Source organism: Nycticebus coucang, chromosome 2 (genome assembly GCF_027406575.1).
Source record: "Nycticebus coucang isolate mNycCou1 chromosome 2, mNycCou1.pri, whole genome shotgun sequence".
Classification (NCBI taxonomy): domain Eukaryota; kingdom Metazoa; phylum Chordata; class Mammalia; order Primates; family Lorisidae; genus Nycticebus; species Nycticebus coucang.
The window spans coordinates 12091382-12105993 of NC_069781.1; the positions used below are offsets into that span (position 1 = coordinate 12091382).

At 41.1% G+C, this 14612-nt stretch overlaps 1 protein-coding gene across 4 annotated transcripts in view; it reads left to right on the forward strand.

Annotated features, from left to right (window-relative positions):
• PPP6C (protein phosphatase 6 catalytic subunit) overlaps nt 1–14612 on the forward strand; it is a 42768-nt gene that overhangs the window by 23895 nt on the left and 4261 nt on the right. For 3 of the 4 annotated variants that reach the window (XM_053562606.1, XM_053562626.1, XM_053562617.1), the window contains 4 exons: nt 6322–6387; nt 8282–8423; nt 12786–12865; nt 13023–13232. In XM_053562606.1, the coding sequence (XP_053418581.1) occupies nt 6322–6387; nt 8282–8423; nt 12786–12865; nt 13023–13232 (498 nt within the window). The remainder of the gene's footprint in view (nt 1–6321; nt 6388–8281; nt 8424–12785; nt 12866–13022; nt 13233–14612) is intronic. The other variant, XM_053562635.1, reaches the window with a different exon arrangement.

The following is a 14612-nucleotide window of genomic DNA, read 5'->3' on the forward strand; positions in this document are numbered from 1 at the left end:
GCCCAAGAGTTTGAGGTTGCTATGAGCTGTGACATGACAGCACTTTACTTAGTGTGGCATACTGAGACTCTGTCTCAAAAAAATTTTTTTTTCTGAGATAAGTGGTGATATTAACAAATATGGTTTTCTGATGATAACGAAATGCCATTTTTTAAAAAGTACTACTCAGAGGGTATGATATACCAATTTAACACGATATGAAAAGATCATTGGTGGGTGGCGCCTGTGGTTCAGTCGGTAGAGCGCCGGCCCCGTATACCGAGGGTGGCGGGTTCAAACCTGGCCCCGGCCAAACCGCAACCAAAAAATAGCCGGGCATTGTGGCGGGCGTCTGTAGTCCCAGCTACTCGGGAGGCTGAGGCAAGAGAATCGCTTAAGCCCAGGGGCTGGAGGTTGCTGTGAGCTGTGTGAGGCCACGGCACTCTACCGAGGGCCATAAAGTGAGACTCTGTCTCTACAAAAAAAGAAAAGGTCATTGGTAAGGCTGGTTGTTATGGCTCCTGCCTATAATCCTAGCAGTTTGGGAGGCTCCCGTGGGAGAATCCCTTGAGCTCAGGAGTTCAAGACCAGAATGAGCAAGAGGGAGGGATAGACTCTGTCTCTACTAAAAAATACAAAAAAAAAAAAAAAAAAAAAAAAAATGCTGGGGGTGGCACCTGTGGCTCAGGGAATAGAGCACTGGACTCATTTATCTAGGGTGGCGGGTTCAAACCCAGCCCCAGCCAAACTGCAACAAAAAATAGCTGGGCGTTGTGGCGGCCGCCTATAGTCCCAGCTACTTGGGAGGCTGAGGCAAGAGAATTGCCTAAACCCCCGAGTTGGAGGTTGCTGTGAGCTGTGTGATGCCATGGCACTCTACCAAGGGCGACAAAGTGAGATCCTGTCTCTTAAAAGAAAAAAAAAAATGTTGGGTCTTGTGTACTAAACAAAATGAGCTGGGTATTGTGGGCGCCTGCAGTCCCATAGTTGGGAGACTGAAGTAGGAGTATCACTGGAACCCAGGAGTTTGAGTTTGCTATGAGCTAAGGTGATGCTTTGGCACTGTCTAGCCTGGGGCAACATATTGAGACTGTTAAAAAAAATAAATTAGAAAAGATCATGATAATAGTTTTAGATATTATGTTGCCATTAACTTTCAAGTTTCTTAACCTGACACTTGTCCTGTTTTGGTATAGTATCAAAAGAAAAATATGTAGAGTTATCTGACATTATTATTAAAAAGTTCCTCTTTTGTGATTGCATGTCTGTATGAAACTTGATTTTCTTCATACTTTACTCAGTATATCTCAAGAAATTGAATTCAGAGGCAGATTATGCAACTTGCTATATTTTATTTAGCTGGACATTAAAGAGATTTGCAAAAATGTAAAACAGTATCAATTCTCTTCCCACTAAGTTCTTTTGTTTATTGTGGAAAACCTAGTTAAATTGTCATTAAAATATATTTGTTGCTATTTGATTGGGTATGTTGTTGCCTTTTTTTTTTTTTTTTTTTTTTTTTGAGACAGAGTATCACTTTGCTGCCTTGGCTAGAGCTCTGTGGTGTTAGCTAACAGCAACTTCAAACTCCTAGGCTCAAGTGATCTTCCTGCTTCAGCCTCTCAAGCAGCTGGGACACCCAGCTAATTTTTCTGTTTTTTATTTATTTATCGAGACAGAGTGTTACTGTGTTGCCCTTCGTAGTGTGCTATGATGTCACAGCTCACAGCAACCTCAAACTCCTGGGCTCAAACGATTCTCTTGCCGCAGCCTCCCAAGTAGCTGGAACTATAGGTACCCAGCTGTTTTTTAGAGACAGGGTCTCACTCTGGCTCAGGCTGATGTTGAACTTGTGAGCTCAGACCACTTGTGAGCTCAATCCACCCACCTTGGCTTCACAAGTGCTGGGATTATGGGTGTAAGCCACCTTGCCCAGTTTTACATAGCATTTTAAAATTTTTATTTCTTTAGGATTTGGTCAAAGAATTACTAGGCCAGAGTTTAAAAAGATTTTAACAGGTTTTGAAATGTTTTGACAGATTGCTTTCTAAAAAGATTGTAACAAATGGGCATGGTGGCTCACGCCTATAAACTTAGCACTCTGATAGGTCCAAGTGGACCTGCCCTGAACTTACTGGTCGGAGACTAGCCTGAGCAAGGGTGAGACCGTGTCTTTAAAAATTAGCTGGGTGTTGTGGTGGGCACCTGTTGTCCCAGCTATTTGGGAGGCTGAGGCAAGAGAATCTCTTGAGCCGAGTTTGAGGTTGCTATGAGCTGTGACACCATGACACTCTACTGAGGGTGACAAAGTAAGACTGTCTCAAAAAGCAAAAAAAAAAAAAAAGATTATAACTATATATTTGGAAAGATCCATGTGTGTATTTCTTTCTTAGTACTTGTACTATTTATATATAAATGATTTGTATATACTTATAACCCTCATATATACACCCATGGGGTAGGAAGTATGCTCATTTCACAGAGAGCAACTCCACATAGTTAGAAAAGACCATTGTATTTTAAACAAATACCACTCAAATGAAATTGAATAGTTTTATTTATTTGATTATTGACTTTAAGATAGACACTTTTTTTTTTTTTTTTTTTTTGCAGTTTGGCCCGGGCTGGGTTTGAACCCCCCACCTCTGGCATATGGGGCTGGCGCCCTACTCCTTTGAGCCACAGGCGCCACCCAAGATAGACACATTTTAATTTAGACTTCCTAGTGACTTTCCACTTTTGAAAGTTTGTTTTAAAAAATATTACTTCATTTCTTTTAGTAGTTAACATTTAAATTTCAGTTTTGTTTGCTGTGACTAAGATTACTGTAATACTTAAGTGTTAAGAGTTTAAACGGTAATTTTATGCTTTGGGAGGCCAGGAATCGAAGAACAGCCTGGACTATGTGGCAAGGCCTCCCTCTCTACAGACCATTAAGAAAATTACTAATAGCCGGGCGTTGTGGCTGGTGCCTGTAGTCCCAGCTGCTCAGGAGGCTGAGGCAAGAGAATCGCGTAAGCCCAGGAGTTAGAGGTTGCTGTGAGCTGTGTGACGCCATGGCACTCTACCCGAGGGCGGTACAGTGAGACTCTGTCTCTACAAAAAAAAAAAAAAAGAAAATTACTAAAATGGTTTGTGCCTATAATCTCAGTTACTTAGGAGTCTGAGATGGGAGGATCACTTGAGCCCAGTAATTTGAGGCTGCAGTGAGCTATGATCATACTACTGCAGTGGTCCCCAACTTTTTTGGTACCAGGGACTGGTTTCATGGAATACAATTTTTCCATGGATCAGTGGTAGGGTTGGGACAGGGGTTGGTTTTGGGATGATTCAAGCACTTTATATCTCTACCTCAGATCATCAGTCATTAGATTCTCATAAGGAACACGCAACCTAGATCCCACCTATGTGCACTTCATGGATTCATGCTCCTATGAGAATCTAATGCTGCCACTTCTCTGACAAGGAGGCAGAGCTCCGGTGGTGATGCAGGTTATGGGGAGCACCTGTAAATACAGATGAAACTTCCCTTGCTTGTTCACCTGCTGCCCACCTCTTGCTCTGTGGCCTTGTTCCTAACAGGCTATAGACTGCTATGGGTCGGCTGTCCGGGTGTTGGGGAATGCAGCATTATGGCACTCTAGCCTGGGTGACAGAGCAAGACCCTGTCTCTAATAAAAAGAAGATAATTTTCTCTTTTTTCCCTTCTTTTTAAAATTTCAGGTTAATATGAGAGTATAAGCAATTAGGTTACAATGTTTGCTTTTGTTAGGTAAAGTCCGTGATGTAGTTGTGTCCTACTCCCAGGGGGAGTGCTGTATACCCTTACATTGTGCCCATCAGGTGGGAGTATACCAAGCCTCCCTCCTCCTCACCCTCCTTTCTTCTCCCCCCTTGAATTGAATTGAATTTTTCTCTTGTGTGGGCATGTATTAGTTCGTCTACTGGCTTTATATTAGTATAGATAATTTTATTTTCAAGTGTAAAAGATAAATGTATTAGAAATTAATAGTTATGGCTCGGCGCCTGTGGCTCAAGTGCCTAAGACGCCAGTCACATACACTGAATCCAGCCTGGGCCTGCCAAACAACGACGGCTGCAACCAAAAAATAGCTGGGCACTGTGGTGGGCGCCTGTATTCCCAGCTACTTGGGAGGCAGAGGCAAGAGAATCACTTGAGCCCAGGAGCTGGAGGTTACTGTGAGCTGTGATGCTATGGCACTCTACCCAGGGCGACAGCTTGAGGCTCTGTCTCAGAAAAAAAAAAAAATTAATAGTTATAGTGGGTACAGTGTAGCACATTCCAATGTGCTGGACATGGTTACTAATGCCTGTAATCCTAGAACTCTGGGAGGAGGTGAGAGGATCGTTTCAGGTCAGGAGTTTTGAGACTAGCCTGAGCAAGAGTAAGACAAAAAAGCCAAAAAAATTAGGTGTGGTGGCACATGCCTGTAGCTCCAGCTACTCAGTAGGCTGAGGTGGGAAGATCATTTGAACGCAGGAGTTTGAGGTTGGAGTGTACTATGATATATTGCACCATAGCCTGGGTGACAGAGCAAGACCTTGTCTCAAAAAATAAAAGAAGAAATATAATTAAAAAAGAAGTTCTTTTTTAATGATTATCAAGAAGACACTCCATGACTGGAACCTGATGGTATGTACGGCCAAATGTAGATGGTAGAAAGATCTGTCCTGCATGACACTGAAGTAGCATGTAAGTTTATTTTTTGAAAAAAATGTTCTTATGCAACTGTACTTTCTTTCTTTTTCTGAGACAGAGTCTCAAGCTGTCACGTTGAGTATAGTGCAGTGGAGTCACAGCTCACAGCAACCTCAAGCTCCTGCGCTTGCCCAACAGTTCTCTTGCCTCAGCCTCCCAAGTAGCTGGGACTATAGGTGCCTGCCACAACGCCTGGCTGATTTTTTTTGTTGTTGCAGTTGTCATTGTTGTTTCAGCTGGCCCGGGGCTGGGTTTGAACCCGCCAGCCTCAGCTTATGTGGCCGGCGCTCTACCCACTGGTGCTGCCAGTATTCTTATCTTTTGTGTTATGAAAATAGATGTTGAATATGAGTGGGAATGTTAGGTGAGCTTATTGAGAAGTTAGATAACTGATAAGTGATTTTAAAAATTCTCAATAGATAGCTGGAGATAGCTCACACTTGTACCGTCTATATCCTAGCACTCTGGAAAGCCCAGGCAGGAGGATCTCTTGAGCTTGGGAGTTTGAGACCAGCCTGAGCAAGAGTGAGACCCGATCTTTACTAAAAATAGAAAAACTAAGGCTGGGTGCGGTGGCTTATGCCTGTAATCCCAGCATTCTGGAAGGCCTAGGCAGGTGGGTCACCTGAGCTCACAAGTCTGAGACCAGCCTGAGCTGGATTGAGACCCCACCTCTAAAAATAGCTGGGTGTTGTGGCAGGCACCTATAGTCCCAGCTATTTGGGAGGCTGAGGCAAGAGAATCACTTGAACCTAAGAGTTTGAAGTTGCTGTGAGCTATGATGCTAGGGCACTCTACCAGGGACAACAAAATGAGACTGCCTCAAAAAAATTAAAATAGGAAAACTGGTGGGGCATTGTAGCACACGCCTATAGTCCCAGCTACTGGGCAGACTGAGGCAAGAGAATTGCTCAAGCCCAGCAGTTTGAGATTTTTGTAAGCTATGATGCTGTCATACTCTACCTGAGGGGAAAAAAAAAAGAAAGGCTGGTTGGGGCTCGGTGCCTGTAGCTCATTGGGTAGGGTGCCAGCCACATACAGTGGAGCTAGTGCATTCGAACCCAGCCTGGGCCTGCCAAACAGCAATGATAAGTACACCAAAAAAAAAAAAACAACAAACAAACCTGGGCATTGTGGTAGGCACCTGTAGTCCCAGCTACTTGGGAGGCTGAGGCAAGAGAATCAGTTAAGTCCAAGAGTTTGATGTTGCTGTGAGCTATGATGCCATGACATTCTACCAAGGGCGACATAGTGAGACTCTGTCTCAAAAAAAAAAAAAAAAAGGATGGTTGGAGAGATGAAAGTGTGACATGATAACTGTGAGCCATATTTAGTTAGCTTTCTTTGTTTTTTTGCAGTTTTTTTTGGCCAGGGCTGGGTTTGAATCCACCACCTCTGGCATAGGGGGCCGGTGCCCTACTCCTTTGAGCCACAGGCACCGCCCACATATTTAATGCTTTCTTTAGGCTCTGGAACTATGTGCTTGGCTTACACTTTACTTCTGCTGATAAATGTAAGGAGCTCTTTTAATTAACTGCTTCTTTACACATTTCACTCTCAGTTTTATTATTTTACTCCTTAACAGGAATTCATAATCAGCATATGTTGCCTTTCTTTTATAGTTTTATGACCTTTGTGAACTATTCAGAACTGGAGGTCAGGTTCCTGACACAAACTACATATTTATGGTATGTAAACACCAGTTATATCAAGTGCTTATTTAAAATTTAGGGATATGACTTACTGAATGTAAATTGCATAAATTCATTGCTGTGCTACAGTTGTTATTGAAATATGTGAAAAGGCAATTTTGTACTTTCTACCTTTTACTGTGTCCTCTGGTTAACCTAGCTTTAGGAAACCACTAAAGCTGTAGATAGGACTCTGGGTTGTAGCTCTCAGTAATGGTTGGGTAGGAAAATAGCCAGAAAAACTGGTTTAGGGCATAAATCTTCAATTTATTATTTCATCACACTTCTTGAGCATTCACTTCCATCTCTTATTACTCTATATGGATGGATGAATATAAATAACACACATTTACTGTTAAGGTAAAGGTTTTTTTTTTTTTTTTTTGTAGAGACAGAGTCTCACTTTATGGCCCTCGGTAGAGTGCTGTGGCGTCACACAGCTCACAGCAACCTCCAACTCCTGGGCTTAAGTGATTCTCTTGCCCAGTAGCTGGGACTGCAGGCGCCCACCACAACGCCCGGCTATTTTTTGGTTGCAGTTTGGCCCGGGCCGGGTTTGAACCCGCCACCCTCGGTATATGGGGCCGGCACCTTACCGACTGAGCCACAGGCGCCGCCCAAGGTAAAGGTTTTTTTTCTTTTTTTTAGAGACAGAGTCTCACTCTCACCCTCAGTAGCGTGCTGTTGGCGTCACAGCTAACAGCAACCTCTAGCTCTTGGGCTTAGGCGATTCTCTTGCCTCAGCCTCCCGAGTAGCTGGAACTACAGGCACCTGCCACAATGCCCAGCTATTTTCTTGTTGCAGTTTAGCCAGGCCGGGTTCGAATCTGCCACCCTCAGTAAGTGGGGCTGGCACCCTACTCACTGAGCCATAGGTGATGCCCAAGGTAAAGATTTTTTATTTTTCTTTTTGAATGTAGGGTTATTGTTAAACCTTTTCTGAACCCATCTATTATTATCCTTAATTCTGAAAGTTTCTGGATCACTTTGCTATTTTTTTTTTTAGCTGTTTTCCTATTGGTGTCACATTGGCTTAGTTAGACACTAATAGAAAGTATAGTGTGTCATCATGTGCACTTGTCAAATGCAAAGATAAACGCAGAAAGCTGTTAAAATTGTGGTGTTTATTTTTATACAAAACTTTTTTTCAAGTAGGCAACTCTTCTGGTACTATTAAAATTATTTTTAAAATTAAAAATTTTTTCACCAGGAGTGGTTAGCATATGTCTTTAGTCTCAGCTGCTCTGGAGGGTGAGGCTGCAGTATCATTTGAGGCCAGGAATTCAAGTGCAAGGCCGGGTGTGGTGGCTCACGCCTGTAATCCTAGCACTGTGGGAGGCCGAGGCCAAGATGGGTGGATTGCTTGAACTCATGAATTCAAGGCCAGCCTGAGCAAAAGCAAGACCCCATCTCTACTAAAAACAGAAAAACTGAGGCAGGAGTTTTGCTTGAGCCCAAGAGTTGGAAGTTGCTGTGAGCCATGATGCCATGGCACACTACCCAGGGTGACAGCTGGAGACTCTTATCTCAAAAAAAAAATAATAATAATTAAAAATATTTTAAGTTAATTTAAAACATTTTGATTCACATGGGACCTTTTACCAACATTGTAATAGAAGGTTAAAAAATGGTTTTGAAGAGAAAATCCTTGAGAGAATTGCAGAGCAGATTCTTGTATGTATCTCCTGAATTATAAATCTAGTATAGACATTTAATATAGTTTATTCCTTTTTTTGGTTGTTGCTAAAATCCAATTTTCAGGTATTTCAATATGTGTTTTCTTCCTTGTAGTTATTTTGGAGTGTTTATCTGAGTTTTTATAGTTTGATATAATTTCAAAAGAATATTATGGCTATTGTATTGTTTGTAACTTTGAACTTTTACTTTACAGGGTGATTTTGTAGACAGAGGTTACTATAGTTTGGAGACCTTCACTTACCTTCTTGCATTAAAGGCTAAATGGCCTGATCGTATTACACTTTTACGAGGAAATCATGAGAGTAGACAAATAACACAGGTGTATGGATTTTATGGTAAGACATTGTATTTCTCTGATGCTAAATATTGTTTCGCCTTCCTTCTTAGAATAAAAGCCACACAAGTAATACATGTGTGAAATGCATTTGTTTCCTCTACTTTCTCACTCCTTAATCCCACCCAATCAATTGAAAATGTAAACCTGGAGAAAAGACCGCTGTTAGCCTTGTACATTTTTCTAGATCCAAGTCTCAAAAAGTAGTCCTCCGTTTACTTCATTGTAATCATCTGGGTGCTTGTTAAAGACATAGATCATTGGCCAGGTGCCTGTAATCCTAGCACTCTGGGAGGTTGAGGTAGGAGGATCACCTTAGCCCAGGAGTTGAAAACTACCCTGAGCAAGAGTGAGACCCTGCACCCCTATAAAATAGAAAAGGTAGCCAGGTGTGATTATACATGCCTGTAGTCCCTACTACTTGGGAGGCCCCTTGAGCCAAGGAGTTTTAGGTTGCAGTGAGGTATGAGTACTGCACTCTAACCTGGGCGACATATAGAAACTCTTATTTCCAAAAAAATAAAAGGGAAAAAAATGTTGATTGATGGACCCACTGCAGACCCGCTAATCAAAGTCTTCTGGGGTGGGACCATAGAAGCTGCTGCAAGAGAATGTTCTGCCCAGTCAAGTTTGAGAACACATTCAAATCTATTTTGTGTGTATGTGTTTATATGTCCACAAACACATGTGCACACATTAAAATGGAATCACCGTCTTTTCACATAAGGCTCTGTTGTGACCAGCATTTTCACTTGAGTAATGTTATTATTATGACTGCATCATATGCCATATAGATGAACCATAGTTGATTTAACTTCTCCTTTTGTCATTGGACATTGGAATTGCTTTTGAGCTGCTGTTATACTCATCCTTTTCTGTATGTCTCTATGTGTTTATGTAATCAAATGGTAGGACCTCAGGGGTCAGAAGCAGAACTCAGTCATAAAAAGCGACATAGCTGTTTCTATACAACTTTTATTTGATTGAAAGTTAAAAAAATACATACAACCTCAAGTGCAAAAACATAGAAAAAGAACCATTTGGGGCAGCATCTGTGGCTCAGTGAGTAGGGCGCAGGCCGCATATACCGAGGGTGGCGGGTTCTAACCCGGCCCTGGACAAACTGCAACAAAAAAATAACCAGGCGTTCTGATGGGCGCCTGTAGTCCCAGCTACTCGGGAGGCTAAGGCAGGAGATTGCCTAAGCCCAAGAGCTAGAGGTTGCTGTGAGCTGTGATGCAATGGCACTCTATCTAGGGTGACAAATTGAGACTCTCTAAAAAAGAAAAAGAACCATTTTGATTAAAACATTTCTAAATCAGTAAAACTCACAGATACTGGACATACAACCTCAAGTGTAAAAACTTTGAAAGTTAAAAAAATAAGCTTATTAAGAAGTTCTTTGAAGAGGATAGACGATAAAACTGTTGATATCATGAATTTGAATTTTCCTTGAGCACAGTTAAGTCAGATGTTGAGAGATTTGGAAATATTAATTTCAGACCTCTTTAGTTTTTATATTTTACATTTTGAACTATCTTCATTATAAAGATTGGCTGAACTCTCTTACTCTTCAATATGTTTGCCATTTTCAGTTATTAAATAGAGAAATTTTGATAATTTACTGTTTCTATACATTTCTTTTTTTTAGACCAGTATTTTTTTTTATTAAATCATAGCTGTGTACATTAATGCAGTCATGGGGTACAATGTGCTGGTTTTATATACAATTTGAAATATTTTCATCAAACTGGTTAACATAGCCTTCTTGGCATTTTCTTAGTTATTATGTTGAGACATTTTTATTCTACATTTAGTATGTTTCACATATACCCTTGTAAGATGCACCTAGTTGTGATTCCACCAATTACCCTCCATCTACCCATCCTCCCCCCTCCCCTCCCCTCCCTTTCCCCTTTCCCCATATTCTTGGGCTATAATTGTGTTATGGCCTTCATATGAAAACTATAAATTAGTTTCATAGTAGGGCTGAGTATATTGGATACTTTTTCTTCCATTCTTGAGATACTTTGCTAAGAAGAATATGTTCCAGCATATATATATAAACATACATATTTCTATATATTTCTTATCAATAGTTATCAATTTAGAGGATTAATTAACATTGGTCTCCTTTCTTTTCTTTTCTTTTTTTTTTTTTTTGAGACAGAGCCTCAAGCTGTTGCCCTGGGTAGAGTGCTGTGGCATCACAGCTCACAGCAACCTCCAACTCTTGGGCTTAAGTGATTCTCTTGCCTCAGCCTCCCAAGCAGCTGGGACTACAGGCGCCCGCCACAACGCCCGGCTATGTTTTGTTTGCAGCTGTCGTTGTTTGCGGCCCGGGCTGGATTCTAACCCGCCAGCTCAGGTGTATGTGGCTGGCGCCTTCACTGCTTGACTCACAGGCGCCAAGTCATATTTGTCTCCTTTCTACAAGTTTCATTTACAAAATATCATTTGAAATAAGTTTTTGATTCTTTTGTGAGATAATCAACATTGTGGATAACATACTGTGGTGTTCAGTGAAAGCAATACTAAGACTAATATATACATACTATAAATATCAATATATGACTAATGCTGTATATAATAAAATGTATAAAATAGGTTACACATAAGACCAATGTTATATATCATATAGAAATTTATATTTATATCCCTAAATGTGCTTAACATTCTTTAGTGTAGTGCAAGAGGGTAAAAAGGGGGAGAGGACAGAACATATTTTGATCAATATGCCTTGACTGAGGAAAATGTCGATATCACAAAATCTAGCAGTGAATTTTGTTGTTCTGAAAGTTGTGTTCATCTAGTGGATGTTAGTGTTTTGTTTAATAAAAGGAAGACCAGCAGTTCCTTAGGAAGGAGATACTTTAGTTATCATAGTTATCACATTGATTTTGCCTGTTAATTATATTGGTCCTTCAGTTCACACTGATAAACATTTATTAGGCAGTTTTTTTTTTTTTTTTGTAGAGACAGAGTCTTACTTTATGGCCCTCGGTAGAGTGCTGTGGCCTCACACAGCTCACAGCAACCTCCAACTCCTGGGCTTAAGCGATTCTCTTGCCTCAGCCTCCCAAGTAGCTGGGACTACAGGCGCCCGGCTATTTTTTGGTTGCAGTTTGGCCGGGGCCGGGTTTGAACCCGCCACCCTCGGTATATGGGGCCGGCGCCTTACCAACTGAGCCACAGGTGCCGCCCTATCAGGCAGTTTTTATTGAAGCATCTTCATTGCCTATGTGAACATTAAAAATATAAGATTCTGGCTCTGCACCTGTAGCTCAAGTGGCTAAGGTGCTGGCCACGTACACCAGAGCTGGTGGGTTCGAATCCAGCCTAGGCCTGCCCAACAGCAATGACAACTACAACCAAAAAATGTCCAGGCATTGTAGCGGGTGCCTGTAATCCCAGCTACTTGGGAGGCTGAAGCAAGAGAATCGCTTAAGCCCAGGAGTTGGAAGTTGCTGGGACCTGTGATGCCATGGCATTCTGCTCAGGGTGACAGCTTGAGGCTCTGTCTCAAAGCAAAAAACAAGATTCCTGTCTGCAAACTGACAGAAATTGATTATATTTATATAATCCTACCTAAGTTTCATGTATATATTTATTTCTTCTTCTTCTTCTTATTTTTTGGTAGAGACAGTCTCACTTTTTTGCCCTTCCTAACACAGCATTTTGGCCAGTACATTTAGCTTCTTATGGCCGTTTCTGGAATGAAAAGCAGGACTACATCCTTAGAATATACAGTTATAAACCACATAATGATGTTTTGGTCAGTGATGGACTGCATATGCCAGAGGTTTTCAACCTGAGGGTCGCAACCCCTTTGGGGGTCTCCTGCATATCAGATATTTACATTAGGATTCATAATGGTAGCAAAATTATAGTTATGAAGTAGCAATGAAAATAATTTTGTGGTTGGGGGTCCCCACAACATGAGGAACTGTACTAAAGGGTTGCAGCGTTAGGAAGGTTGAGAGCCACTGGCATATACCATGGTGGTCCCATAATATTACAGTGGAGCTGAAAAATTCCTGTTGTACAAATACCATTGTGTTGGTATTTTTTTACACTGTTGAGTATAGTACTATACTGTACAGGTTTGCCATGTAGACTATGTCATATAGCTTAGGTGTGTACTATCTATCGTTAAGGACTATATACAGTACACACTAGTTTTCTTTTGCTCTATGTGAAGGATCCTGCCAATATTTATGACTAAGTATTTGTCATAACTTGTCATCCTAGCTTAAGCTAAATTTCTGTTGTATTGAAGGCTGCTGTAATATTGGGTATATTGTTTATTTTTAGCAGCAGATTCAGAATTTCATTAATGAGAACTCTTTTATTTCTTTCATAGATGAGTGCCAAACCAAATACGGAAATGCTAATGCTTGGAGATACTGTACCAAAGTTTTTGACATGCTCACTGTAGCAGCTGTAAGTTTACATTTTTAAAACCTCAGGTATTTTTCTCATAGTAACACATTCGTATCTTTAATAGTCATCTCAATATGTTGATAGATTTAGCATTCATTGATGAATTTAGATATGACTAAGTTATATATTTGACTCTTTCATTATCTTTTTTCCCTAGTTAATAGATGAGCAGATTTTATGTGTTCATGGTGGTTTATCTCCCGATATCAAAACACTGGATCAAATTCGGACCATTGAACGGAATCAGGAAATTCCTCACAAAGGGGCATTTTGTGACCTTGTTTGGTCAGATCCTGAAGATGTGGATACTTGGGCCATCAGTCCCCGAGGAGCAGGTTGGCTTTTTGGAGCAAAAGTCACAAATGAGGTAAAGCTAATATTTGTGGAAAAGTGGTTGGTTGGTTGGTTGCTAATGTGTTGCATAAAGAACTGTGGTGGCCCTGGATAACAAACTTGTAATCTAGTTTACTCAAACAGTTATGGCTATGGATATCAAATTTCTAGTTTAGTTGTTCACATGTCTTTCCTTCAAGGTTAAATGAGATCACATAGTACAGGTTCCCACCCCAGCATCTACTTGGTGTGATATTTATAAAAGAAATGTATCGAGACTTTATCTCTTTCATGTTTACGTGGTTGGAGCTGGAACATATTCTTCTTAGTAAAGTATCTCAAGAATGGAAGAAAAAGTATCCAATGTACTTAGCCCTACTATGAAACTAATTTATGGATTTTACATGAAAGCTATAACCCAGTTATAACCTAAGAATAGGTGGAAGGGGGAGAGGGAGGGATGGGCAGAGGGAGAGTGATCTTACGGTGCATCTTACAAGGGTACATGTGAAACTTAGTAAATGTAGAATATAAATGTCTTAACACAATAACTAAGAAAATGCCAGGAAGGCTATGTTAACCAGTGTGATGAAAATGTGTCAAATGGTATATAAAACCAGTGTATGGTGCCCCATGATCGCATTAATGTACATAGCTATGATTTAATAATAATAAAAAAAAGAAATGTTTCTTTTTTTTATTTTTTTTGTAGAGACAGAGTCTCACTGTACCGCCCTCGGGTAGAGTGCCATGGCGTCACATGGCTCACAGCAACCTCTAACTCTTGGGCTTATGCGATTCTCTTGCCTCAGCCTCCCGAGCATCTTTTTTGTTTTTAAATGCTGTAGTTATGTAATAAGATAGCAAGAGCAAGATAAAGACTTTTTTTTTTTTTGGTTTTTGGCCGGGGCTAGGTTTGAACCTGCCACCTCCGGCATATGGGACCGGCACCCTACTCCTTGAGCCACAGGTGCTGCCCTTTTTTTTTTTTTTTTTTTTTGTAGAGACAGAGTCTCACTTTATGGCCCTCGGTAGAGTGCTATAACGTCACAGCTCACAGCAACCTCCAACTCGTGGGCTTAAGCAATTCTCTTGCCTTAGCCTCCCGAGTAGCTGGGACTACAGGCGCCCGCCACGACGCCCAGCTATTTTTTGGTTGCAGTTCAGCCGGGGCCAGGTTTGAACCCGCCACCCTCGGTATATGGGGCTGGTGCCTTACTGACTGAGCCATAGGCGCTGCCTGACTTTTTTTTTTTTTTTGAGACAGAGTCTCACTATGTCACCCTCGGTAGAGTGCTGTGGTATCACAGCTCACAGCAACCTCAAACTCTTGGGCTTAAGTGATTCTCTTGTCTCAGCTTCCTGAGTAGCTAGGACTATATAGGTGCCCGCCACAATGCCCCGCTATTTTTTT